Source organism: Phaenicophaeus curvirostris, chromosome 4 (genome assembly GCF_032191515.1).
Source record: "Phaenicophaeus curvirostris isolate KB17595 chromosome 4, BPBGC_Pcur_1.0, whole genome shotgun sequence".
NCBI classification, from domain to species: Eukaryota; Metazoa; Chordata; class Aves; order Cuculiformes; family Cuculidae; genus Phaenicophaeus; species Phaenicophaeus curvirostris.
Window position 1 is genome coordinate 26,171,504 of NC_091395.1, and position 27,584 is coordinate 26,199,087.

General features: G+C 40.6%; 1 protein-coding gene across 3 annotated transcripts in view; it reads left to right on the forward strand.

Moving 5' to 3' along the window:
* Positions 1–23,976, forward strand: part of EMCN (endomucin) — a 56,712-nt gene extending 32,736 nt beyond the window's left edge. The window contains exons 6-12 of one of the 3 annotated variants that reach the window (XM_069855583.1): positions 1,935–1,967; positions 4,893–4,970; positions 6,217–6,312; positions 8,045–8,069; positions 9,069–9,130; positions 14,776–14,823; positions 15,029–15,175. In XM_069855583.1, coding sequence (XP_069711684.1) covers positions 1,935–1,967; positions 4,893–4,970; positions 6,217–6,312; positions 8,045–8,069; positions 9,069–9,130; positions 14,776–14,823; positions 15,029–15,084 — 398 coding nt within the window. In that variant the 3' untranslated portion in view covers positions 15,085–15,175. Of the gene's footprint in view, positions 1–1,934; positions 1,968–4,892; positions 4,971–6,216; positions 6,313–8,044; positions 8,070–9,068; positions 9,131–14,775; positions 14,824–15,028; positions 15,176–20,949; positions 21,013–22,260 lie in introns of those variants that run through there. The other 2 variants (XM_069855586.1, XM_069855585.1) reach the window with 2 other exon arrangements.
* Positions 23,977–27,584: the final 3,608 nt, after the last annotated feature.

Genomic DNA, 27,584 nt, shown 5'->3' on the forward strand with positions numbered 1-27,584 from the left:
AACAAGAAATCATATGATTTTATGATGTTTCCTTGTGCCAAATATGTGTTCTGCTATGTTCTGTACTGTGTGTCATTCCAAATACCCTTTGACAGGCGAGTTATTGACTTCCCAAAAGCTTTTCCTTGGCCCTTGTTGTTAATGTTGCCCAAGCATGCTATAAACAGTGCCTAATGAATCATCACAGAGATGCTCTGTGAGCAAGGTGACACTGCTTTTTGCAGATGGATTGATGAGATGATAAAAAGCTTAGGAAAAAAAGTCTCCTGTGGATCCTAGGAAGCCCGAGTAAGAGAATCATGTACCTTCAGAGTACTTAGCATTATTAATATTTAGTATGTTCAAGGAGAGCTCTTACTGCTGACTTTTAAGCACTTTTCAACCGGAACATGCTTTTCATGCATGTTTGTGATTAAAATGCAGCTAAATTTCTGTCACATATACCATTAGCAAAAGTGGTTATTTGCACCCCAGTAGCTCAAGTGATCCGTGTTTTCAATCAGGTGTAGAGAGGAGGAAATCCAAGGGCAGCCATTCTGGTTTTCAAAGAGTACATTCACAGCAGTAAATAATGTGCTTCACTTGTGTTAAATCTTGGTGGTAGGAGCTGTCTTTGTGCAAAGCATCAGTCCGCAGCACAGAAAGTGCAGCAGGGGTGTAAGAGTGGATTTATACTCCCTGGGGACCCCAGTCAGAGAAGGAATGATGCAACCTCAGGCACTCGGGGGAGAGGCTCAATTCCTGCCCAGAGTTACGGCTGCCTTCGTGCCACTCCCTCTGCGGCATCCCAGCCTGGCACAGCTCAGACATGGAAGATGTGCTGGTGGGTGACATCCCCCCATAGAACTCTTGGCCCAGGGTCAGGTACACCACGTTCCCCGCAGATGCTGTGGCAGCAGTAAACCGTGAAGACACACAACAGGGGACTTTTATGGTACCCTCCAGCTTAAAGGAAGGCAAGCAAATGCTGTAATTTATACCTCAAAAAAACTAGCAATTTTTCCATGGTAGTTCCAATAATCCAGTGTGAGAGGCCTCACCAGACAGGCAGAGTGCCAGTCACTCACTCTTGGCAAAAGACAGTCTTTCTTGTACAAACAGAGAAATTTTTTACTGCCACTTTACACAGGTGGATATTCTCAAAGATACAGGCAAGTTAGGTGTCCAGCTCCGTTTTGCTTTAGAGTGATCATGGGAGAGATTTAATGCAATGTAATAAAAATCACAGTGGAACTGGTGGTTTCTGTGGCTAGTCTTCAAGTGTGAAGTATTCACAGCTGCCTTAATTTCTAAGCATGCTACAGTCTAGACAAACAGAAGCAGCAGCATACTAACAAAAAGCTGACAAAAAATAGTGTTCTGCACCAAAAACTTGTAGGTAGGTGAAGCTGACAGTTGCAGGTCAGTAAGCATTGTTCACAGCACTCTGCAAGGTCCATTTCTTCATTACCAATGCTTCTTGCTCCTGCTGTTTGTCAGCCTGCTGGTCAAAGGCACCGAGAAAATTAATGAAGATTAAGACTTGAAGACATGTCTCAATTTAGCACTTTAGATTCTTTTATTAAAACACTTATTTGTCAGTTAAATTACAGCTATTCACTTCCAGGCACTTATTTGGTTTTGGCAGGAGGAATTTTTTTAGGAATGTATCAATTAATTCAGGATTTTCTCCTCTTAAGCAGAATAATAACCCAGCATAGGCTACACTTTGGATTCTGCTCTCATCTATAAGGGATGTCTGCAGAATTTCACAGCTCAGACTTTCTGGGCTTGGGAATAGCGTCATCCTGCCAGTTCTGGCTCAGCATTTCCTGTGGGGTTACTGAGCACATTGCTGGAGTCTGACAGTTTGTGTGATGTGAAGAATGTGAAGACTCTGGATATCTAACCTTAAAACAGCTGCTTACAAAACCATTCCTTCTCTTTTATTGCAGGTCTTCACGTGAGCCCAACCACAGAATTGACAAGTAAGAGCTCCATGCACACTGATGAAAAGAGCTGGCATGGGGTGGGAGTGGGGCAAAATGTTTAGGGAACAAGGAGACTTTGGGGGAAGAATGAACTTAAAGTGTAGTACAGAGAAGCAGAGGAGTGATTCTTGACTTGTAGCAATGAGTAACTTTCCTGTGATTTCGATTGAATGCCATGTTAGACTAGCAGATACTGAAAAAAAACCCAGGGTGGGAGCACAAAAAAATCAGGCCTGGCGTATTTTGTGATGCAATGGGAAAGTGATATAAATAGCGTGTTTACCAAGGACCTTGTTCCTGTCAGTAGCTCTCATTCCTTGCCCTATGATTAGGAGCAGCAGGTCCCAGAGTAAAGCAAGAGTTTCCTGTGTTAGTGAACCTGTATTGTCCTATTTTCTTTTTTTCTGGGCTTATCAGGAAACAGTCTTTTCAGTACTGACCCTATCAGTTCTTGCTGCTGCTGCCAGCAAAAGTTTGTCCCTCCCATTGCCATGATGGATGTATTACTACGGTTGTTATTCCAACCCCAGATTGTTCCATAACTGGAAAATAGCTTCCCTATTCACTTTCCAGACCCAGAGAATGTAGACATGATGTGCTGGTGTGTGAGAAACTTAAGTGCATAACTAAGTCAAAGGTTTTAATTCCTTAATCCATTTTGTTCATTCAGCAGTGTTTCTTTTAAGCTACTGTATTTCTCATTGATGGTCTCAAGTATTTAAAATGCTAACCTATGGATTTGTCTTTCCTGCATTACTAATTTTTCTCTCCTGAAGAGACACAGGGATACACATTCATGTTTTCCAGTGTAATTTGTTTTTGTTGGCATTTTCAGTCAGTATCTAGGATAAGTCATTGGTGTGATAACTGCTGCTTGCCCTGTATATCATGCGTTATATCAGGTAAGGTAGTGAAAAGGGCAGTAGTATTTCCCTGGGAAGTCTAAAGAAATCACATGGAATTACAAATTCATAAGAACTATTTCAGTCACTTGATGATGGCTCACAGTTTCCATCCTTACATTATCACCCCTCAGCAGACAGGCACCATGGAGAGAGAACTTCTGCTTTAAAGAAACAGTGATTTTTCAGAGATAAGGGTCTCTGACAGTGTTTGTTTCTTACAGTATATCATTAGAAGGTTTCACCTGTGGCTGTATTGTTTAGGCATCACACAGTGAGCGAGTGATCATTTTCCCTCAGGACATTTTTGTCTCTGTCCAGACATATTCTCAGGGGGACATAAAAAAAGAGCAGGGGGGAGGATATAAGAGAAGAAAACAGGTAAGCTAGACTGTCTGCCCAAGATTCACACAGCTACACAACAGCAGAACAAAAGTGAAAACTCAGGTCTCTAGAGTCTCTCCTTTTGCGCTACCAGTCAATCTACATAAATTTTTAAGTAGGGCCATGTGGCTCCTAGTTGTTTGGAAAATCCAGTGTACTGGCATATGCAGCAAACCTGTGGAGAAGCTGGCCCCTGCCTGCTGCCTGCTTTACTCTTACATATCTGAACAGACCAGTATGTTGCAAGAATACGAATATCGACAGAGGGATAATAATGGAAAAAATGCAATCACCAAAACATAGTGGGCCTGAGTTCTTAAAATCAACACAGCAAGAAACTCCAACAGGATTGAGACAAACAAACCTTGTTTCTTACTCTAATTCAGCAAACTAGAATTGCATGTACTGTCTATACAAAGTGTAAAAAATCCATCTGTAAAAAAGATGGGCCTGTCATTCAGAGACTTGGCAGAACAAGATTGTGTTTTAGCCCTCAAAATGGCCCTGGGAAATTGGTTTTAATGACCCAGCTAATTTTGTAGTCTCTGCCCATCAAGTTGAGCCCTCCTCTGTGCACCCCAGTGAGCGTATGATGTGTGAATGGGTACCTGAGCAATGGATCGGAGCATCAGTGGCTGCTATCATGTTCTTGCTACTTAAACACAGAGTTATACCCTCTACTATGAAAACCTGCTTAACAGACCACCTTCCCCAGAAGACTTTGTTTAAGAGACATTTCTGGTATTTAAATGAGCAATGAAAATTTTCAGCCTTGCAGTGCAATTTCAGTGCTAGGCATCTAGCTATCCATTTGTCCAGCTGGTTGGCTTCTTCAGTGGCAGTAAGCACGTGTCTACTCATGCCTTCACCTGATATGGAATACAATTCTGGATGCTGTGTAATCTAAGTAGGGAAGCATTGATGTTTGCTGTTCCTTTTTTCTATCTTGAAGTTCAGTGATTGGTTTTCCACAGACTATATGCAACCAGGTAATAGGTATCTTGTGTTGTCGATACCTGACTCAAATTCAGATTAGCACCTGAAAGTAGAAACGCATTCCTTTATAACCTTGCCCTAAAAAATGCCCAGAGGCTCCCAACAGTCATTGCCGGTCTCAGATGTGGCAGAGAGAGCATGCACATCTCTGTAGCACTCAACTATCAGGAAAATCACTAGCTACTAATATTGCACCTCTTCAGATTCCTTCACCTACTATTAGCGTTTTTCTTAATTAGCAGTGAAAAATTTTGGTCCTTCTTCTTTTGGAGGCAGGCCTAGTTTTCACTCTTTTGCTTGTTAAGAGATCCTTTCTAATGCTGAAAGGTACCTTAACCTCCTACACGTGAAAATGTTTGTAGGTCATAACCTGTAAGTGGACAAGGAGATGATCATAGGAAAGACTGCACCCACACAAAGTGTGTGTTTCTTCTAGGTCTTTCTAGATAACCTCTTCCACCCCTCTTGCCAAGTTATCCAGGTATTATTAAGAAGAACTAGAGCTATGGAACGTGAAATGACTCCAGAACTGGGGGCACAGAAGTTGCTTGGGGAGGGTAATTCTTCAGGGAGGAATTATCTGGGGAGTTCTAGCAGTTGCATGTTAACCTGAAAGACATTATTTCTTCTGCAAATCTAGCTTCTGGCAGTGCTGGAAACAGTTCTGGAAACAGTTCTGGAAACAATGAAGCACCAGAGAATGTCATCCACTATTCTAGTGAGTGTTCCTGCTTTATTGTCCAACCTTTGAGTTTTCAGTGAATGAGTGTGGCTTTTGATGAGTGATTGGAGTCGCAGAGAAATGAAACTGGCAGGTTTATTTCTAGCCTTACCAGACATAGACCCTATTACCAACTCAATTTAACTCCCTGATATAGAACTCCTCTCAAAGAGAAATAAGAATTTAACAAGTTGACACCACTCTCACTGGAGAGCAGCACAAGGTCTGAAGTCAAAGTGATAAAACAGAAAAAATATGTGAACTGAGTCATCCCCTGTGGGAGAAGACACAAGAAAACATAAGGAAATGTTGTTGATATACCATTATGTGTACATATAATATGAATATATTGTTATGAATGTATTATACAGATATATTGTTCATAGTGTCGTGGGAGATAAGGACGAGGAGGGAGTCTTCTGTAAACATTTCAAGTACTTGATATTTGCATGATGCGTGTTATTTAATCTTTTATTTTAATATTATGCATCTCTAGGGTAAGAGTGTTGCCGCAGATCTGCTATTTCCTACCCAAAGTACAGGCTTAGCAGTATATGTTTGATGTTTTTCCACCGTAAACTTGTCTCTGGGTTCTCCCTCTAGTTCCATAGATGCACACGCGTATCTATATGAATATTAAATATTAATTGCATAGAGTCATCAAAGGTGCTATTTCTAAACATTGGGCAGGCATGACAGCTGATGCTGAGAAAGACTGTGGGAATGCAGCTGCATCCTCCCCCGACACAGGGCGCAGGGCAGCAGGCAAGGGAGCACCTGCTAAATTTGAATGTGGCCAGTGCTACCAGAAAAAAGAGAAATGGGGAGAAACTGGGCTTATATATTTCCCCAGGAAAGTTTCTCTTCGTTACATAATTCTTTCCTTTTAGCTTCTTGGCTGGGAAACACCTGTCAGGAAATGGCAGATGGTGGGAAATAATAAAAGGAAAGAAATGTCCTCATTTAAAAAGGAGATCTTGCATTTTCTATCGCTAGTTGTAAGTGCTGTGGGGAATGTTACTGGATTATGTAAGTCCTCAGTGTCTTTCTGTGTGTACAATGTTAAAAGAGAAATAACCACTTCAGTTACTGAATTTCAGATGAGTCTTATTTTCAAAAAAAAAAAGAAGAAAGAGAATGTATGTATCAAAAATCTATTCCTGAAACATGGCTATTTCACAAAATTTTTGACAGCCATTAACAATGACCCCCAAACTGACACCATGTTCTCTCTCTTTTGCAGGTGTTATCTTGCCAATTGTCATCACCCTGATAGTCATTACCCTTTGTGTCTTCTCACTAGTGGCATTGTACAGAATGTGCCAGAAGAAAACTCCAGGTATTTGGTTTACTTTCTTTGTTGGGGGAGAAAGATCAATATGCTTTCTATTATTAAAAGATCTCTGGGGTCTTTTCAGAATACCTTAACCATAGATATTGCAGTAGTCTGACAGGAAAGCTTCTTGTGTTTCAAAGTATTTTGCCTAAAGTGGGAAAGTGACACTTCATTTTCAAAATCAGTAGGAAGAACATAGGGAGCAAAAACATCTCTGTTTTTTGAAGAATATGTAATTCCATAAGCTTTTTGTTCATGCTTTTGTAGCTACAAAAAGCTAACGAGCAGTTGCACTAACACAATCAATTAATTAGGGAGGAAAAGACAGTGAAAACTACATTTGGAAATGTTTAACAATGTAGCTGTATTTATTTTATGTCTTTTCTAGATGCAGGCAAAGAAATATCAATGTTTTCTTTTAGGAAATACCCGATAAATGCATACACACAAGATACACACATACATATAAAAGTAAGGTTTGCATATGGGCACAAAATCCCTCAGCAAACAGTAGTTTCAGAAACAGTAATTTTGACAGATCGGCTAAAGCCAATATCTGTTTTGCTGCTGTCCATGAAACACTTAAAATAATTGGAGGGTTTAATTGCACTAAATTGCATTTGCCACATGTTTCAAACGTTTGCTTGAGTGGGCCACCGGTAAGTGTAATTCTCCATTAAGTGAAAACTCAGATCTGAATCCAGACTGTGTTTGTCTTTTCCTGTGAGCTGGCATGAGTTAGGAGACCCGTGTAGAGCTTCAGCTGTGGAATCGCTAGGCCTTGGAAATATAAAATCAAAACAGTGTGTTGAAGCTGTAGACCTAGGCAAACTGTGTGTCACAACCAATTTAGCCAATGACATGGAAAAGCAGAACCAGGTAAACAGAGCAAGATGTGTTCCTTGCTTGGGAAATTACTGAGTATTTGGTGTCAAAAGGTACAGATATGAGGTGAAGAACACTTGCACATCAGCTTCCCCCATGCATAAATGCCAACAGGCACAGTAACAGCAATTTCACTGGGAAGCTAAAGTAGATCAATACCTGCAATGCTTCCTGCAGGATTTGTTCAGCTCTATCCAGTGTGTTTCCCCCACAGACAGAGAGCCCTGTGCCCAGTGACACAGGGCTAGAATTCACTTCATGCCTCTGATATAACCCTCAACTCAGTCTATCTGCCCATATCTGCACATAAGAATAAAATATGTGCAAAATATGCTCGGTATATGATTTATTTTGAGGAGAAACCCATTCCTCACAGGCAAAGGTGACATACTGTTCTCAGATGTCATGGCAGGTTAAACCCCCCTAGAATGTAGAGTCTGGCAGCTTGTTCTCTCATTCTCCTCACCCTGCATCTTTTAGCTCAGTTAAACTTGAGAACTGTTCCATGCTTACCTCCTCTGTGCCAGCTACCTGTGGGTTTGGGAACTGCATGGAAAAATGCACTTCTGTTGTGCTCTTGTGCAAGTCACATATCATTTCACCCTAGATGCCAGAAGTATTAATCTGAGCAATATCAGTTCACTTCCATAGATGATGTGGTTATCTTTTAGGAAGACAAAATAGAAAAGTACCGATTACCATTCACTCTGGTTGCTTGTGTTAATGTACATAATGCAACACTGCAAAGTTGCAAGTATGTCTGCTGCTAGTAACTTCAATAGGTATGTCTAAATGTTTAATTAATTGAGTTCAGCAGTCAAAATGATGTTAACTTTGTTCCTTCTTCCAGAGAGACAGGAGAACGGCACTGAACAGTAGGTTGAATCCTGTCTTTTCACTGCTTTGAGTTCTATCTGCTATGGGGTGCTTGTGAATGCAGCAGATTCTGCATGAGATTTTCTTTGATCTTTCTCTGTTTAAAAATAATAAGTGATTGCAGCCCCAAAGAGAAATATCCTGTTGAAAGTGCTGCACTTACAGTTACTGTACACCTGTATGCATGACAGGCAGCTCTTCCAGCATGGCTCTCAACTGTTTTGCCGGCAATCCTTTTGAAAAGGATAAATAACTTATGTAGTGCCACAGGGCAAATTGGCCCTGTCATTTTTCTTTTTATTTTCCTTTTTTGCCTCACGGATTGTGTCTATGTCACACTCCCCACATACACACCTTTCCCACCCACTTTCTTGTGTTCATGTTTCTTCTTTTTTGAATGTTTTCTGTTCGAGATTATTTTTCTTTTCCTTGTGCCTTCTATTATTTCATTTTACTTTGTCACATCTTCTCTCCACTTGTCCATTTGCAGAGGCTTAGTTAAAAGAGTATTGGCATAAGGAATTTCAGGAGAGTGAAACCAAGGAAGATCCATTAGAAGATATGTACTAGAGGTCACTGAGTCTAGCTGTGGCATCTGTTTTTTGACATGCCCAAAAGCAACATTTGGGCTGCTGATTTACTTGCTAGCCTTGACTCCTTGGACATCTGAAGTGGTCCTTCTTACAATTCAACGTGGCTAAAAGCCTTGAATTCACAGAAAAATTTACTCTTTTCCCACAATTTACTTCTGTGGAGCACTAGATTGAACTTCAAGCCATGCAAGTTGATATATTACATATTTTAAGGGAAAGATATTTTCACAAATACTGGTATATGGTCTTTCCCATCATCAAGACTTATGCATGATCCCATGAAATGCCCATTTGAAGCCTGCCGGTGTAAATTGAATGATGATCTTAAGACTTTTGTTTGTCTGACAGACATGCATACTGAGCTGTGTGGTGACTGTCTACTTAAATGTTTTCTGACTTCAACAGGGCCCAATCAGATAAAGAAGGTGTCAAACTTCTTTCTGTGAAGACAACTTCTCCCGAGAATGGTGAGTGTTTCCTCTGTGTGTATGTCTGTCTCTCTGAGCCCTGAGAGGAGCAGTTTGGGGATATCATTCCCAACAGTAAAACCATCTTCCATTACTGTTAGGTCATAGTCGCTGCAAAAAATTCCTCTACAGTGCAAACCCCCAGACTGGGACCATGTTAGAACTGCAGTGCTGCGGTACTCTGTGTGGCTTCAGTATCTAGAAGTCAGAAGTCTGACTGTTTTAGGGAAAATAATTTTTTAACATGACTGATGTAAAAGATCTACAGCTAGGCTGTACTAGGCTGTTACTGTGTTCAGTTCTGGGCCTCTCACCACAAGAAGGATGTTGAGGCTCTGGAGTGAGTCCAGAGAAGAGCAACGAAGCTGGTGAGGGGGCTGGAGAACAGGCCTTACGAGGAACGGCTGAGAGGACTGGGGTTGTTTAGCCTGGAGAAGAGGAGGCTGAGGGGAGACCTCATTGCTCTCTACAACTACCTGAAAGGAAAGGAGGTTGTGGAGAGGAGAGAGCTGGCCTCTTCTCCCAAGTGACAGGGGACAGGACTAGAGGAAATGGCCTCAAGCTCTGCCAGGGGAGGTTCAGGCTGGACATTAGGAAAAAATTCTTCACAGAAAGGGTTGTTGGGCACTGGAACAGGCTGCCCAGGGAGGTGGTTGAGTCACCTTCCCTGGAGATGTTTAGGGCACAGGTGGATGAGGTGCTGAGGGGCATGGTTTAGTGTTTGATAGGAATGGTTGGACTCGATGATCCAGTCGGTCTCTTCCAACCTGGTTATTCTATGATTCTATGATTCTAGGCATGTTCAAGAGTTACTGTGATCATGGTATTTATCAGCTATATCTGGCTATACAAGGAAGTTTGAGGACTGATAATGTCCCAGGGTTCAAAATGTTTGGGAGTCAGTGCTGTATGTAAAAGGGGCTCTGCTGGAGATGATGTTGGCAGTGTTCAGTCAACACTGCACCTAACCACCTTTTGCAATCAAAATCTTACTCACTGCAAATTCCTCTCTCCTGTGATTCACTGATCCAGTTTCTTGAAAAAATATGTTTTCAATAAAACCTAAAGGAACAAAGGTTATAGATAATAAGCACAAAAGGAAGCAAAATCTCTTCAATATCAGCTAAGAGATGGGTGCAGTTACAGGTTCTGCAAGAAACAGAGGAGCTCAAAGTAAGACTGAGGCAGAACAAAATTCTGACTAATCTGATTCCCAGCTATTCAACAGAAAGAATAAACAAAGAAAAACTGAAACCTCTCATGGTAGAGCTACTCACGGTGAATCTCCTCCCATTCACCCGTTGCAGTTTGCTTCCTCAGCCACGTAGTTCTTACCTTTGCAACATTTTAGAGGTCGCCCTGTAGCTGTTCTCCTCTTTCCTATACATTCTTGAGAAGTCATCTGAACACAGCACTTGATCTGAACTATCTTTTAGCTCCTGGTTAGGCACAGTGTGCACTTCCCAGCCTTCTCTCCAATTCCCAGGAGCTTTTGTGCAATCCAAAGGACACACAGGGAGGGCAGTTCTGGCAGCCCTTGCAACCTTGCAGGCACAGGGCAGCGTGCTGGCAGGTCACAGGAGGAGGAGAAACATGCTCCATTGCAGGTTGCATCATTCTGTCTCACTGCTGTTGAGCAAATGCAAACTACGCTTTGGCACTTAAGTACGTCAGAGCTTTGGGATTCTTTTTTTTTTTTTTAAGTGTCTTTGGGAATGGACTTTTAGCTTTATTTTAGGGAGTATGGAGTTGTGTCTATAATTACATTTGAAATCATACTATTTTCTTCTGAAAGCTGAATGAAGTCAGTAACTGGAATTCACAGACTTTTTTTTGATTGATTCTGCCTTCATAATAGTTTCAACAATAAAGTAACTTCATTAGCAACAGCAGAATTATTTGTGTTTTACGGCAGGGTAAATGAGAAAAGACTCAGGATCACCGGATTATTTTTTTGGTTGAATTTTTTTCCACAACATGAGGTCTAATGTCTGTTAATCAGCAACTGGTTCACCAAGTATCTCAATTTCTTCCATACAGATGATGCTTGATATTCTTTTTTACTGAAGTATGATGTATGCATGTTATAATTGGAAGGTATGAGTCATAACCACTTAGAAGACAAGATTCTTGCCCTCCTCTCATTAATACAATTCATATTTAAACTATCTACCATTTTCTCTTGAATTCTTACAAGTTTATATGTTTCAGAATTAAACATGCTTTCATAGAAATTGAAGTCCTGTTTTCCCCCAGGTTTTTAGGTCTATTTTACTTGTTAAAATAAAAGCACTCTGAAAGAAGGGCCTGCTTTGTTACAAAAATATTTGTCAGTCATACAAGTATTTTTTGAATATGTTAGGATGCCTGCCCATTTGAATGAGATTTTCTTACTTCATTAGAAGCTCAGACATAAAGACAAGTGTTCCTTATGGTACACATAGAAACTTGAGAAATGTCTGATTTGTAGTTCCTCTTACAACTACCAAAAATAATTGCACTGTGCAAAACTTTTTTACCTGTGTATTTCAGTTTCCTTTTTATACACACAAAATCCAGGTCACTTAAAAGGTGAATTCATTGTCCAGTGGTTTAGAAAGTGTGTGTTATAGGTGCCTCCAGTTGTACCAACAAAACCATAAAAAGTCTTGACTAAAACTGGAAGGTTCTTAAGAGCAGACTTTGCTTTGCTTTGCTTTGCTTTACTTTACTTTGCTTTGCTTTGCTTTGCTTTATTTTACTTTATGTTGCTTTACGTTACTTTACATTATGTTACTTTACGTTACATTACTTTACGTTACTGTACTTTACATCATCCTCTCTGTATTAATTGGCTGCTCAGCTCTCAAAGGTCAAGCATACATACAACAGAGTTTTACTTTGACATTTATTCTAAGTACACTTTATGGGTTTCTTTCAATTTTTACTTTTACTATTCCAAACAAGATTTTGAGATTGTATAATTGTTTCAAGAATGTGTAAAAAATATATATGCAAACCAAGTAAGGCTATGATCTACAAACTGCTCAAGCAGGCAACCTAGAAAAACCCTGTGTCAGTGTTGTGCATGATATATCTTGATCAAATGTTATGTTGAGTTTAATGTTGTCTTATTTTATCTATCTAAAACACAAGCTAGCTAGTCAGTTGAAAGAGATATGTGTATCCAGAGGGCTATTTATCCCGTCTTTCTCAGATGTATGTCTTGAGGTGGAATGAGCTGACCTATGGAGGTCCATTGACTATTGAAAGATCCCATTTTAGGACTTCTAAAATTAGGTTCTGATTATAAATTAAAATAAAAAAAGAAGGGCTCCTTTTTCAGAAGCATAATTGAATTAATCAAGGATATTATTTCAAATATCTACAATTACTGTAAAAGTATACAGGAAAAGAACAGTCTTCAGTGAAGCCTTGGACTAAAGTAATGGTTTTTAATTGAGCAATTGCATCAGGAACACTAGGTAAGGCTGAGATTTTTAAAACTCTTAGAAAAGTGTAATTTTTAAAACTCTTAGAAAAGTGGAGTTACTGATTGCTTATGAGCTCTAAGGCGCTGCGGGTTGAAAACTGATGTAAAGTAAAAAAAATCAAACATACTGTGCTAAACACTTTGAATTTTTCATGCACATTTGCCAGTGAACTGCAACATCTGGTGCAAGATAAGTGCCTCTGTGTGCTTCTTATGTAAAAACTCAAATTGCATAAAAAACGGTCACAGTAGTGAATAGTCTCAAAAGTTTTACACTGATATGCAAATAGAGGATTTGGTAAAGCCATTCCATGTTGACAATATGGGCAAATTTAGGATGGCTTTTCCTTGGGATAATAAATAGTGTTCCACAATACAGAGCTCTAGAAAATCTACCCTCAAAGATATTTCTTGCTTGGGATTCACTATAGGCCACAGAACTGCATGTTTGTCTTGTTAGTGTAGATACGTCTCCTAAGAATATAAGATGGGGGTTTTTACTTGGTGACTAAGAGATCACTACCATCCATGTTGATGATGTTGATGATTGCCCATCTTGAAAACCTGCATACCTTTTGTAGTAAGGATTCTTGCATAATTCACTGAATTTTGTGGGATGCAAATTCATCAGTAAAAGAAAGGTTGAAGAACAGATATTGGAGTGACTGACTTCATGCAGATGAATGATGCATGACTGAAGTGTTGATACATGAGTAATGACTTGACAATTTTCTTTTATGGCCTGTGTCTGGAGTACCCATTCTAGAGGAGGTAAAATGTATGAAGGGCCTTTTTAGTAGCAGGGCACCTCTTCAGTATTCAATATCAAGTCTCATAAGAATGTGGCAGGTGACATCATATTTCAGAGTTCTTAGATATAATTCTGGCATATAAGGATAAGCTGATTCATGAAGGTGTGTTTTCTAACCAGTGCATGCCCTTTTGAGATAATAGGGTAGGATATTACTTACTTCGCTTCTACAGGTATTGTCAGTCCTGTGTTGTATTTGCTGGAAGAATGTTAAATATGCCAAACCTTGATGTGGCTAAGATTTTGGTAAGGTACCTGGAATGGAAGATGGCTGGGGAAAGGTCCATGGTACGTGTCCGTATAGGGCTTTCCAAGACACCAACTGTGGACAGGAAGTAAAATTCAAGTGTTGTTCCTAAACAAAGCTGGGGAAACATACCAGGCAAACATGGATATTTGAGGAGACACCTGAGCTGTCACATGTGAAACCCTCTTAACTTTTTGTAATCACATTGGAGAAAGGGATAAGTCAATACGTAGTGGTCCTCTCAGATGGCAGTACAGTACAAAATAGTATGAACTAGAGGATGTAGAAAAATCAGCATTCCCCATGTGCTTCGCATCTCTTCCGAAAGCTGTTGTTGATTAATAGTAATCACAACCTTAGAGCTTTTACCCTCTTCAATGGGATGTACTTCCTGCCTGTAGATTATCATAACATTTCTTGGGTGCACCCCTTGCACAGGATGAGCTGCCTACCTTGAAGATATGTGGGATTTCATGGCATAGATTAATTGTATCCCATAACTTCAGTCACTTCTGAGATGACCTGCTGTTTGTACCTGCAGCGTTTCTCTGGACTTCCTAAATTTCCAAAGCCTTCTCCATAAAGGCTTTGAGGATTCCTAGCCTTTGATGTCAGAGGCTGATGACTATTCATAGAGACCAAGCACCAAAAGAAACAGAACAAAAAGAACACCAAACTCTTGTTCTTATTCAGCAACAAATCTTGCCTTGGTCATTGGAATAAACACCAAGTTCAGCACCTGACGAGACAGTCCACTGTAGTGCTAGGATTTGGACTTGGAAAATCCTGTGGTCTTCTGAAATGGTGTGGTTGAACAATGATGTCCTCATCACTGCTTTCCAAGAATCTCCAAATGTCGAAACTGTTTAATTATCATGCCTGTGATAGAATAGGACAAACCTACTGGAGTAGACAACCTTTCCTCCTCAGCTTCTATTACACTGAACACATCTGAGCATGGAGCATGGCACGTAAGGAGGTAAGAAATCTTTTATTTCACTTCACTAGGGGCCCAATCTAGGGAAAGTTACCCTTGCCAGAGGGCATGGTTCCATAGCAGGACATGGGTTTTTCAACACATGTTGGTAGTTTCATCTCTTTTTCATTTTGCCTAGGAGCCAGGTGGATGCCTCTAGGAGCAGATGAAGATGCCAGGTCTGTAGGTGAGGCACATCACTGAAAAGTCCATTCCCTCCTCCTCTCACATGAAAGACGAGCAATGCAGGTCAGCAGAGAGCAGTCTGCTGGCATGCTGCATGTTTAGGAGCAGTAAGAATGGGTATTCCTACTAATGTGAGGATATGATATTGATTGTTTATTTTTTGTTATCATGAGCTGTACTTTTACTGTCTTATTTTTTCCCTGCAGGTAGAAAACCTAGAAGGTGCTTCATAGAAAAGAGCCAACTCACAACAAAGAGATGAAACAAGTACCTGCTTCCCTTTCCTTCTCTTTTTCTGATACTCTATTATTTCTAACCTTGTATTGTATAATGGCCTGAAGTTGTGTTTTCTTTCTTCATAGAAATTGAAGAATAAACTTTTTCAGCTTTTTGCACCTCATGGCTGAATTCTGCTTGTGTTTACTCACACCACAAGGATCTGAATGCACGCATTTGTGGCTGAGACTTTTGGGCAAATGTGTAGTCAAACGCCTTAAAGAGTGAATGCTTCCCTTTGTATTTCTAATTCAGTTTGTAAGCTGTGCGTATTTGCAAGAGTTTTTAAAGCTCTCTTACAGTCCGAGACTGCTGAGAGTCAGATGACATTTTCACCTTTGAAGCATTTGTTAACTTTACAACCTGTAGCTTTCTGAGATGTTCCTCTGTTGGGGGACCCACCTCCCACCCTTTTGCTGGCCATTCAGAAGGGATTGCCTTCCTACCCTTCACCTGAAGGCTTCCATACGCACTCTCTGCCATGGTGAATTGTACAGACCCTTCTGTCCTGCTGACGGTGGCGAGGAGTGGTTTGCAGGGGCGTGGGTGAAGTGGGTGGCAGGGGAGCGCTGCTGGACACGTTGTCCCACACCAAACCCAGCCAGTCCGTCCAAGCACTGGGTCCCACTCAGTGCTGTTCTCCAACACCTGTAATGCATGCCTCCTTCTTTCAGTTCAGCACAGTAAACTAGGCACTTAGATTCCTATGTCTGCAGAGGTAGTTTTGTACTTTTTAAAAAATAGATTTATTTAATCATATTTTGTGAAAAACTTGCTTTAATTCTTTGCTCCAAACCAGTTTGCCATTTATAAGTAATTTCTCAGCAGCAGATACTGCAATAACAGTGCAACTGGTTTTTTCTTATGTACAATGTATTTTGAGATGCAGTACAACCCTTTTTTAATGTCAAAGACTTATATCCTTTTTCTTCCAGCTTTCCCAATAATGTCAAAGAGCACTTTGCTCAGGTCAAAAACTTCCTGTACACATACTGATATGACCTGCTAACTCTCTTTTATATCATCGTGTTCTGCAGTGTATATGTATTCTGAATAATATATTCCAATTCTGAATCAAATGGAGAGGAGAAAGAAATTACAGTGAGATTAATGTAATAACCTTCCACAAAGGTGAGACAAAGAAATTTTAGTTTCAGAGTTCCAAAACTGATTTCATACAATCTGTAATTTCAGTTGATTATGTGCTCATTTCTTATTCACATATACTGGCATCAGAATGCTACACTAATAGAAACGAGTACATTTGTGAGAGTGAAAAATCAAATCAGATACTGCAGAAGTGAAATTTTCATTAGGAAGAAAACCCTGTGTTTTCATTGAACTACTATTTCTTTCCTGCTTAAACATTTAACTTTGGAGAGTCCTCAGTATTTGTCTACTCAGTCTGCTTCCCGTGCACTTAAAACAAATATGTTGAGAGAAAAGAATGAATACAAACTTTTTCCTATTACTTCTTCCTTGTCCTCATCATTTTTATTCATGGCCACGTGTTAGAGGAGGATGTATGCAATGTGTATTCCTAACCTGCTAATTTACTTGGATGAATTGGCAATTGCAACTTCAGCGGAAGTGTTTGAGGGGTGCCACATGGGAGGCTGTGCGTATGGAAGACGAGTCCTGTATTACAGTAGTTGCTAGAGTACCTTATATTAATACTGAAACTAAGAAATTGTGATCTGAGCCAGCTGCACCTGGATCTATGTAGCCCCAAATCTTGTTACTGATCGTGGCTGGCATGAGGTGTGAAGACAAGGATAACAAATAGGGAAAGAGTATATTAATCCACCCTCCACTATAAAATTCCTGCAGTCTGTGGCTTGGAGATATCCTGAACCAGAGGTTATATCTTTGCTGCAGCGGTGGCTTTTACTTCCATGGATCTGCTGTGGCATCCGCAGTCTCCTGTGGTAATAAGTTAGACAGTTTAACTACCAATCTGTCTGTATTATATGACAGTAATACTTAGAGACTTCATGGTGCCTATGTCTTTGTGTTTACAATCCAGTTTCAGACAAAACTCAACAAACAGGCACAACATTAGAGGATGAGAGGAAGAATAAAAGGTTTAATGGACGGGTTTGCTTGTCAGCTAAAACTTCCGTGTCAGTATCAATCTGATTTCATTTTCCAAATATTCTGCCTAAGGCTTCTTTCTCAAAATTGTGCATCATTTCTTTCAGTTTCTGTAGAAGTGCGTGATATATATGAAATTGGCTTCTCACTGCCCTCTGCCAATCTATATGAGCCCACAGCTCCTCCTCCAGCAGGAGAGGTGTCACAAGGGAGGACTACAGGTAAAGGGGGTCACGCAGCTGCAGCTCTGCAGTTGACAGAGCCTTTTTAACTGCACCAAATACTTTCTTCCAGTTCCCTTCATCTCCCACTTTTTGCAGTTTATTCATTTGCTTACCAAAGTAGACAAACATGCAATGAATTTTCAACCCATTCTCAGAGGATTATTGCCGTAGCACCTATAAAATTGGATTAACCGATGCCTTTGTGCAAAGTGCTGTTTAACTATATTGTTAGGAGATGATGGCTCGAGTCTCTCTTGATATCTTCCATCTCCTAGTGTGCAGCAGTAGGGGTTAAGTGTGTCACGCTCCACTAAATGCATAATCTAGAATCAACAAAAGCCAGTTTTTCACTGATAATGTTGTCCTGCAATTTTACTCTTGTTGGTATATTTTGCGTAACTACACCCTTTCTCTCTCGAGGACAGCCTTCAAAGCGTGCAGATCATCCATCTATCTAGACTAGTTTAGCATTGCACACTGCATATTTTCTTCATTGTCTAAACAGCTCGGTGTGAAATAATTTCTTCAGATGATTATAATCACCTGTTCTAACAAAATACTAAACACAAGTCTTTGTTTTTCATTTCCCTTGTGGTAAGCAAGGTCTAGTCCATTGGTTTTAGTGGGTGATGATTTGGAGACAAGTTTGGTTTTTTGCAGTCTTGGAATTTGTTTCTGACAGTTAAGGCTACTTTGAGATCAATAAAAATGTTTTCCCACTTGCAGTTAACCTGCTTTTTGTGTTGCAGCTGGATATTTAGAACAACATCAAGCTCTTAAGCCATTAGATTCCAAAATCATTCTAGACACCTCTCTGTGCAGTCTTAAGGCATACTGCAGCCATGTATCTAAAACTATGCGTTATCCTTGTTGCTCTTGAACAGAGAGCATCTGGGTGACCACTTCTTCTCCAGTACATAAACACTCTCTTTTCATCACTGAACTATTAGTTGGCGCTAACAATTATAGTCCCTGTAATGCAAATATCTTTGGATTTTTTTGCAGTCATAGAGTAGAGACATCTCAGTTTTGTTTCAGAATTCTTGCATGTTCCTGCCCTCCTGGGAGCACAGTGGCAAAGCAATGCAGAACATCCCTGCCTGCATCGAACTCTCATCAGACAATCACTGATCATATAGAGGGACATTGACCCCAGCAATAGTTTATAGAAGTTAACTATTTCCAGGGATTATGTGCATAGCACCAGGAAGTCCGCAAGGGCATGTGAGTGTCTGTGTGCTGTGTTCTCAGAGTCTGCAATAAGGCAAATTCACCACTTCGGTGCTGACCGCTGCTGCTGGCAGGTTCCGCTCAAGCAGCCTGCTACCTGCAGCCAGCACTGCCTCCCCGATTTCATATTCTGATCTAAAACCTGCTGCCATCAATGAGATGTTATCCAAGGAGCTACGGTGGCTCTGGAGCTTGTCATTAGATGTGTTATTTTCCTGTGGCGCAAATTATTAGTCTTCCATGTAAGTCTCACTAATTTCTAGTGTAGGCAGAGCAGCAAGCTGAGAATGGAACTGATAACAAAGTATTGATACTTATTACAACTACTGAATATTATCTTCTCTGTGGTAATATATGTTGCTATTAATTTCTCCTACACCTTTTTTCAAACAATCTTGCCAATTTCTCCCTTTCACACCCTATTAAATCTTCTGTTTCTGTGTATTGAGCAAGGAAGGAATAATAAAGGAATAAATACATTAAAAGAAATATAAAAAGAAATGAGAGTTCTTGAAAAATCTCATTGCTTTGTTAGAACAAAACTATATGATATTTGAACTGGTTCAATTTAGTTTAGGTTTTCAAAAGATTTTTATCTAACAAAAACTTTTCATCTACTAAAAATGTATAAATATCATTGAAATGTTTCTTTTTTTTTTACCAGAATTGTGTGCTTTCCATTTCTCTAAAAAATTATATTATGAATTATTGAAATAATTGCTGGAGGCCTTTTTAGATGAAATTTAACATCATTAGAACTTCTGAAGCTCTAATTTATCAACACTTTATAATGTTTTAAAACATTTTATGCAAAATTGAATACTTAGAGAGCTAACAGCATTCCAGAACATTATTGTTGAGCAATTTCTAGTGTTTGTCATTGAACCCCATTACATCCCAAGTTTTCTACTTATCTCCAAAAGGCTGCACTAAATTTAAGATCCCTTTTTTCTGCCAAGAAAAGCTGTCTGAAAACGATTGATGAGTCTTTTCTGTTTTCTTCAAGAGTGCAACTACTTATTTTGACTGCTAATTATTTATATGCCTAATCAGTGAATTTGTTATAATCCTAATTTGTATCACAATTTTCAATGCCAGCCTGTAGATTATAGAATCATGGAATCATAGAATAGTTCTGGTTGGAAAGGACCTTAAAGATCACTCACTTCCAACCCCCCTGCCATGGGAAGGGACACCTCCCACTAGATCAGCTGCCCAAGGTCCCATCCAACCTGGTCTTGGACGCCTCCAGGGATGGGGCAGCCACAACTTCCCTGAGCAACCTATTCCAGTTCCTCACCACTCTTATTGTGAAGAAATTCCTCCTTGTGTCTAGTCTAAATCTGCCCCTCTCCAATTTAATGCCGTCCCCCTTCATCCTATCATTACAAGCCTTTGTAAACAGTCCTATCCCATCTTTCTTGTAGGCCCCCTTCAGGTACTGGAAGGACCTTATAGGTCCCTCAGAGCCTTCTCTTCTCCAGGCTGAACAACCCCAACTGTCTCAGCCTGTCCTTATATGAGAGGTGCTCCAGGCCTCTGATCATCTTTGTAGCCCTCCTCTGGACCCATTCCAACAGTTCCATATGCTCAAGTTGCACCAGGGGCAGTTCAGATAAGATATCAGGAAAAAAATCTTCACCAAAAGGGTTGTCAGGCACTGGGACAGGCTGCCCAGGGAGTTGGTTGAGGTATCATCCCTGGCAGGTATTTAAAAGATGGGTAGATGAGTTTCTCAGGGATATCATTTACTAGTGGACAGGTACAGCTGGACTCAGTTATCAGGTCTTTCCCAGCCAAACCATTCTATGGTTCTGATCTGGAGGCTTATTTGTCTGCCTATAACAGCTGGCAGCAGCTCTGCTTTTCCAGGGAAGGATGAGTGAGAACTGTCTATAATCCCTAACTGAAGTGGTTAAATGCTCGTTTTCTTACTTTGGAGGAACTGAGTTCCTGTCAGTGGTATCAGCAAAAATTAATTTTATAGTTGTATCTTTTTTTTAATAATGTTCTAATCATAGTTTAAAATTAATTAAAGTCTTAAGCCTTTTCTAGCCCCTTGAGAACTCCCTTAGAAATACTTTGTGGTAGTAACCCACCATATGAGAGCAAACCATAGGGGAAATAAGCAATGAAACACTGAGAGGGTAGTAAAAATCCATTGTGTGGACAGTTTTTACTGGTTAAGTCTGACAAGGAGACTGGCTAGCTTGTATGGTAGTCAGTGATGTGTTCCCGCTAGACTCATTTGTCCTTTTGTCTTTGCATGTTTAACCGATGCAAATATATTTTCTGTTTCTTAGGAGAGCACTCATCTCAGGGAAAGAATAAAACTCGGCAGCTCTTCACACCTCAGCAATAAATATGTAAGTTTATTGCTTTTGTCTTATGCCCTATAACATTATTGGTTTTTAGTTTGGGTAATACTTGTTATTTTCAGTATTGTGACATTTAACTAAACAAAAAGGTTAAAAACGCAAAACAAAAAAAGCAATGATTTTGGTTGGCAGCAGCCTCAAGGAGTAATGGCTTAAACAAAGCTCAGCTGCAGCACACCATCCCAGGCAAACTGAGGAACTGAAGAAGCTGCCACCTCACAGAGGCAGAACTTTGCAGGTGTAGTATTTGGTTTTAACTGTTCAGCATTTCCTGACTGTAAATCCCTAGGTGAATTTTCTTTTTGTTTCTGTGAAAAGTAAGAGATTTTTAAAGGCAATTACTGATAAAATGGAATTTGATATCCAAAAGGCTACTGATAAAAATGGAATTTGGTATCCATGAAAAACCATTCTATGTCACACAAAGGCAAGAACTTACATCGAGGTCTTTTATAATGGCTTGAAATCCTTAGTGGCTAACATGCAAAACTGGCAAATGTTGGACAGTATTTTTATGTGTGCAAGGGCAGAGACTGTCAGAGCACCTTTGAAACCCACTGTTTGTGACATGGGTGCTGCATATTCCTTCATTTACGAAGCTTTCTCAGGCATCACAACCTCCACTTCCCATGGAGTTGCTTCCATTGTTTATGGGGAAATAGGATCCTTTGCTGATGATGGGAGAAGGAAGCAGCTGTGGGAAAGGGGTAGGCTACAGGAAGGTGTGACCATGGTAGTGCAGGAAAGTAGAGGAGAAGGACGGCCTAAGGAACAGCATATGTGGGAGGGACCAGACACAAGCAGCTATGATGCACCCAGAGGAAGCCCAGCCTTCCATCACTACTGCAGGATGATGCCCCTCTAGAATGGTTCCCACCCCCTCCCACTGGGAGGGATCTGGTGGATCAGAACTGTGGAAAGACCCTTTTACAAAACATCTTTGATGGTTTTGGCTTATTTTTATTTCCCCCAGGATGTACAAACTGAGCTTTCCTGATGCCAACAGTAAGGACAAAATAACCTTCACTGTTTCGTGAATTAGAGCAGCAGAATGCAATTTTGCCTACGTTGCTGAAAACCCAGATGTGGTTCCATTTGTGTAGATGCAGGACAATGTCCTCTACAATGGACTCACTCCTTGTTGTCTGTCCCATGTGTCATCCATTTAATCTAACTCTTATATTTCTGAACAACCTTACCTGGAATAATAATCTTGAGATACTGTTGTCGTTTCAGATGTGAAGCATCCTGTTTTATCACAATACATGGGAATATCCCACCAAAGTTGCAATTTCAAAGGAAATGTGGAGCAGCTGAAGCCTTTTACCAGGCAGGACACTTGCATTAATGACCAGCTCTTGACTTCTAAATCTCAAGTATATCCTGTCCCTTCTGGAATGACACATAATTTTGTGATGGCTTAATAACTCTTATATCATATGTATTTATTATGTTCACATATAGTAAAAGCAGGAAAACTTTCAAGACGGTGGAAGATAATGTAAAATCAGGTGATGTTTGCGTAGTACTTACTAAAAATGTTCTCTGCACATACAGGAGGAATATGTTAGCATACTTAGTTGAACTTATGGTAGATAGAGTTCTTTTAATTCTATGTAGCAAAATACAAACAGGGTCTGACCCTTGAAACAGTACTGGGCAAATTGCCACTATGAGAATCAATTCAGTGATTTCCATGAGACTCTTCACTGTAGCACAAACTTTTCTTATCATAAATGTTTACAGGATGGGGTGCCTGGGTGAAATGCTGAATTGTGTTTTTTTCCTGTGAAAGGGGGAGTATACCTTGCACTGAGGCTCTTTGAAGTTCTGTAAATTACTGGATTTAGTCCTTGTAATGTAGCAGGCAACATAGTTTATTTTCACCTGTTCCTTGCTAATTGCATTACATGTGCTAGAAAGGCATCTCCTATACAGCCTGGGGTGCACAGTTGGGACCAGCGAGATAAGCAGTTTTACAGATGAACCTTCTTCCCTCTTTTCTGAGTAATGCATGGGATTCCGGTGGGTCATTGAATAACTCTGGAAGTTTAAAGAGTGTTTCAAGTGCTAATTACAGACTCTCTTAATTTGTACCGAGCTGGCAATTCAAAAATATCAAGTAGTGCTTCTACCTGCATGTATCCTACTTTACTACAACTATAAAGGTTTGAAAATTATATTCCTGTGAGCATCTGCTCAGTCTCAATGCATTGGCTGTGGTAGCATGCCAAGAACCTCCGTTGTTTTATTGGTGAATGGAAAGAAGACAACTGGTGGTATAAGTGCAGGACCAAGAGCCAGGATGATGATCTAAGTTTTGATGCCTATTGATACAATGCTTTTGAGGAACTTCTCTCTTTAATTTCCACCTATGAAAGAATAAAACTTACCTAGCAGTATGGTAAGAGATTGATCAGATTTTTTATTCATGTTTATACACAAAGCTGAAAGTGTTCATTTCCCTGTGCTTGACCATTGCTCTGATTTCCACTTTCATGCATATAATAATCCTCTGTCTTAGCAGCGCCAAGAGAAACTTTTGATGAAGCACTGTAAAAGATGGGGAACCAACAAGTGTTCTCTATGATATAGCTGAACTTATCTAGTTCTTTCAGGTATTCCTGGATCACTTGGGTTGCTCAGGAGTAGAGGAGTCCTGGATGCCTACTTTGGTCAGGCCGTCCAACATGTGCTAGTTGACATCTGCAACTATTCAGTTTCCTGTTTGCAGAAGTTTCCAATGAAAAAAGCAATCATTGTGGTTTTCATGTTGATTTAAAAAAAAAAGAAGTGTTTTGTAGCATGTTGCATCATACTGAAAGGACAGTAGAAAAAAAGCAGAAAGATTGTGAAATATATATACATGTTTGCACAATTTTTTTTCAGAAACTACTATAGTGTGTCAAGAGAAAAATTTAACTGCCTATTAAAAGTTATTCTTCTTATTAAGCATCTTGTACTTTTCTCTTTGCAGAAATGCAATTCATTACCCAACAACTATTATTCATTACTTCGCATTTGTGTAGCACAGAGTGAGTTGAACTCTTAGAGTGAGCCTCCAGAGTAGACATTAGATATTCTGGGCATGGCGGTGACAGAGGGAGCATGAGACCTTGCAGGAGGCATGCTAGGGGTGGCAAGTGGAGTACAAAAAAGTCCTCCTCATTGCAAAAGTCGATGAGGAGAAAGCAGGGCTCGTTGCAAATCTCAGTAGTGGAAAAGTGAAAACCACCAAAACATGGAAAGATATTTGGACTTTTCGTGACAAGGGGCATGGCAGACAACCAAGTTCTTATCAGAAGGCTGGAAAGCATATTTTGAAGTAACTGGCTTGTGTGAGTGTGTGTGAAGAAAAAGAGGAGGGTTTAATGGAGAGCAGAAATTAAGAACCTGTAATGCTCAACCCCTGAGGCAACGAGAGCTTGTGGTGAAGGGAAAGTTTGAATTTTCATCCTTCTGAAGGATAAGGAGGGAACTGATATTTATATGAAGGACAGAAGACAGATTTGCTTGAAGGATATCTGCGAAGCATAGAAAGGGTTTGGAAGAATATTTGAGGCTTTTTCTGCAAAGCAGGAGATGCTGGAATTGGCTTTAATTGGAGGTGATGAACTGACTGCAGAGGGAACTCAGTTATTAAAGAAGAGAAGTTACGCACAGTGGCTCAGGAAGATGAAAAACAGGTGAAAAATCAATTCCAGTTGTCTGGCTCAACAGCTCTAGTTTAATAGGTGTCTAAACGATCCACTCGAGTTTTTCTAGTCACTACCATGGAGAGGGGAAAAAAACACGTGTGAGGTTTGTCTCTATGAGGATGCCTAGGAAGGTGGATCTCCATCTTTAAATCACTTTCCACTAAAGTTTGACTAACTCTTTTGTGGACAATCCCACCTAAACTGACTGTTCTTCAGTTTCTGTGTCATAATTTTTTACAGAAGTGAATGACATCCACTTCAGTAAGGCATAAGCACGTCATGTGAATGTGATTGAACTGGATCCACTTTCAAATTAGTTCAGCTTACAAGCTACTAGTTAAACAATTTTTTAGGTCAAGTGTATGATTCTGATCTACATGTTACAATCCAAGACTAAAGAACAAAACTAGCTGGCAGCAGCTTTGTTTGGGTCATTGTTAGTCACTGTCAGTAAAGCCTCAGGGCTCAGGTTTGCCAGGAGAAAGGTGTTTTCAGTGCTGTTCAACCCAGGCTCAATTTGGGAAGGCGAATCACTGTCTTCAAGGATTGAAAAGTTTCCCTGAGCCCCTTCCAAATTCCTAACTCTGTTCAGTTAAAAGACTTGCAATATTTTGGGAGTGATCGATTGCAGCACATTGGGATTTTCGATCAAGTCCCAAACAGGAGAGGTGGACACTAAAGAAAACAAACAAAAGGTGTGGTACAGTGTATTAACTGTTGGCTTTCTACACCAAGATGCTGTATCAAGCAACTTATTTGACTCACTTAAGAGAAAAAATACCAAAAATAAAAGTACTTTGATCATTATTTACAGAGAAAAGGTACAGAAATGCAAAAACAGCATAGAAAATGAAAATAGTTATTTCTAAAAAGGAGGGATGAACAGGTAGGCATTAGGTGCTTTTAAAAGTCCTGCAAGCAGCTTATTAGCCTTCTAAATACTTAAATACTTATTTTAGCATATTTGGCTAGGGGCCTCATGTTAGCTGCTCATGAATCAGTTAGTCTTTCGTTCATTACTTTGCTTATTGGATCGCAGGAATCATTCAGGCCCCCAACACCCCAGGCAAGAGGGGACACCTTGGTTGCTAGCAGCCCTCTGCTGACCCCAGGATCTGGCTTTTCTGCTGTGCCTCGTGGTGGTAGCGCTGCTGTTCGCAGCCTGCTCTTCAGATTTTGGGCAAGCAAGCAGCACAGTGAGCTGGCTATGGAGTTGCTGTTGGATTTCTGCAGTGCTGGAGCGCTGCCCCACGCTTGCCCACCAGAGCATTCACCAGCCCCACTGCTGCACTCCAGCGTGCCAAGCACTTCTAGCACACTGTGCCTAAGGGTAAAGCATTCTCCTCAGGAAGCTTTAAACATACATCTCTGGACTTCTCTGGTGCCAGTAATGATGACTCCTTAGTTTCTTCAAATTAGCACTCTGTATCTAATAAAATAAATGAGCTTAAAGATTATTCTATTGATTCCCAATTGAAGCAGCTTTTCAGTTTATGGCCAAGGGCAGTCGCTGTAATGCAGGCTTTAATTAACCCCAGTGAATGCACCTGACATTAAATGCCAATATCCTCCAAATATCCAGCATAGACAGCTGAACTGTCTTCTCAGCTCCCTCATGTCCACCCTGCACATGCACCTCCATGAGGATCCACAGCAGAGGCTTCCCCTCTGGGCTGCACCTGAGCCAAAGTCAGAAACTTCTCTGCTACCACCAGCATCTTCATTGCTGGAAGTTCTTGCTATGCCTGTTGATGTGTCTATCTATTTGCCTTCATTTTGAGGGTTAGACCTTTAAAGGTCCCTTCCAACCCATATCATTCTATCATTCTATGATCTTCTCAGCCCATGACTTTGCAGGTAGCTAGGAGAAAGACCCAGGAGCAGGCTGCTAGTGGCCTGCAAGCAATACCCATCAGGTCCTGCTAGGGTGGGCAGCTCCAGGGCTGTTCTTCAAGCAGCTACAAGTAAGCCTTCATCCTGTGGCTGTCATGTTGTGGCTGCCACGTTGTGCTGTACCAATTCCCTGTAAGAATCTCCTGTAACTTAAGAGTACTAAGCAGCTCCAGGTGCTGCAAAGAGTTTAGTCCATTATTTGAGGTTAAAGCTACTGCAATGCCTCAACAGGACAGCCCCAGCATGGGCTCTGATGCATGTTAGGACAGTCACAGGCGGAAAAATTAATTTCTTGCCCCAACAGCAAGTGATCCAGCCCCTTTTGGTCCCCATGGACAGAATTTCCAGAGGATTAAAAAAAAATAGATGCACTTTCTACCCAAGTTGTGCAAGCATGGGGAACTGTGTTGCATATATCCCACTCCCTTGGTTTGTGCCTTTGCCCCAACACTGCTGTTGTTCCCATTGCCACGGGACAAAATGCAAACAGCCCCTTCCTTTAAAACCTGCCTTGGGGATTTGAACCTGCAGCACCTTTTGGGGAACAGAAAGGAGCGCCAGTCGGGTCCTCTGGCTGGCCAAGGGCAAAAGACAAGTCTGCTTGTGGGAAAGTGCACCTCACTGCTTCACATGGCAGCATTTCTGTAGCAGAGTTTCTGTTGCTTTTGGGGCCACATCATAGCACTCAAGCGAACAGCACTAAACAGTGCAACTACAGAGCTCACCCCCACAAAGAAGCCCACTACATAAAACTGGGAGGGAAGGCAGAGCTATTCAAACAAGGGACGTTTTCATCATTTTAATCTCTGCCTTCCACAGTGCATTAATTTTATCCAGATATGGTGCTTTCTGATAGAAAAGCAACTGTGTTATTGTGCTCTTTATTATTATTAACAACCTTCAGCTTTCTTCTTACATCAGTAGGACACTTCCCTAGCCAGGGTTGCTGTACGTCTAATGAACACGGCT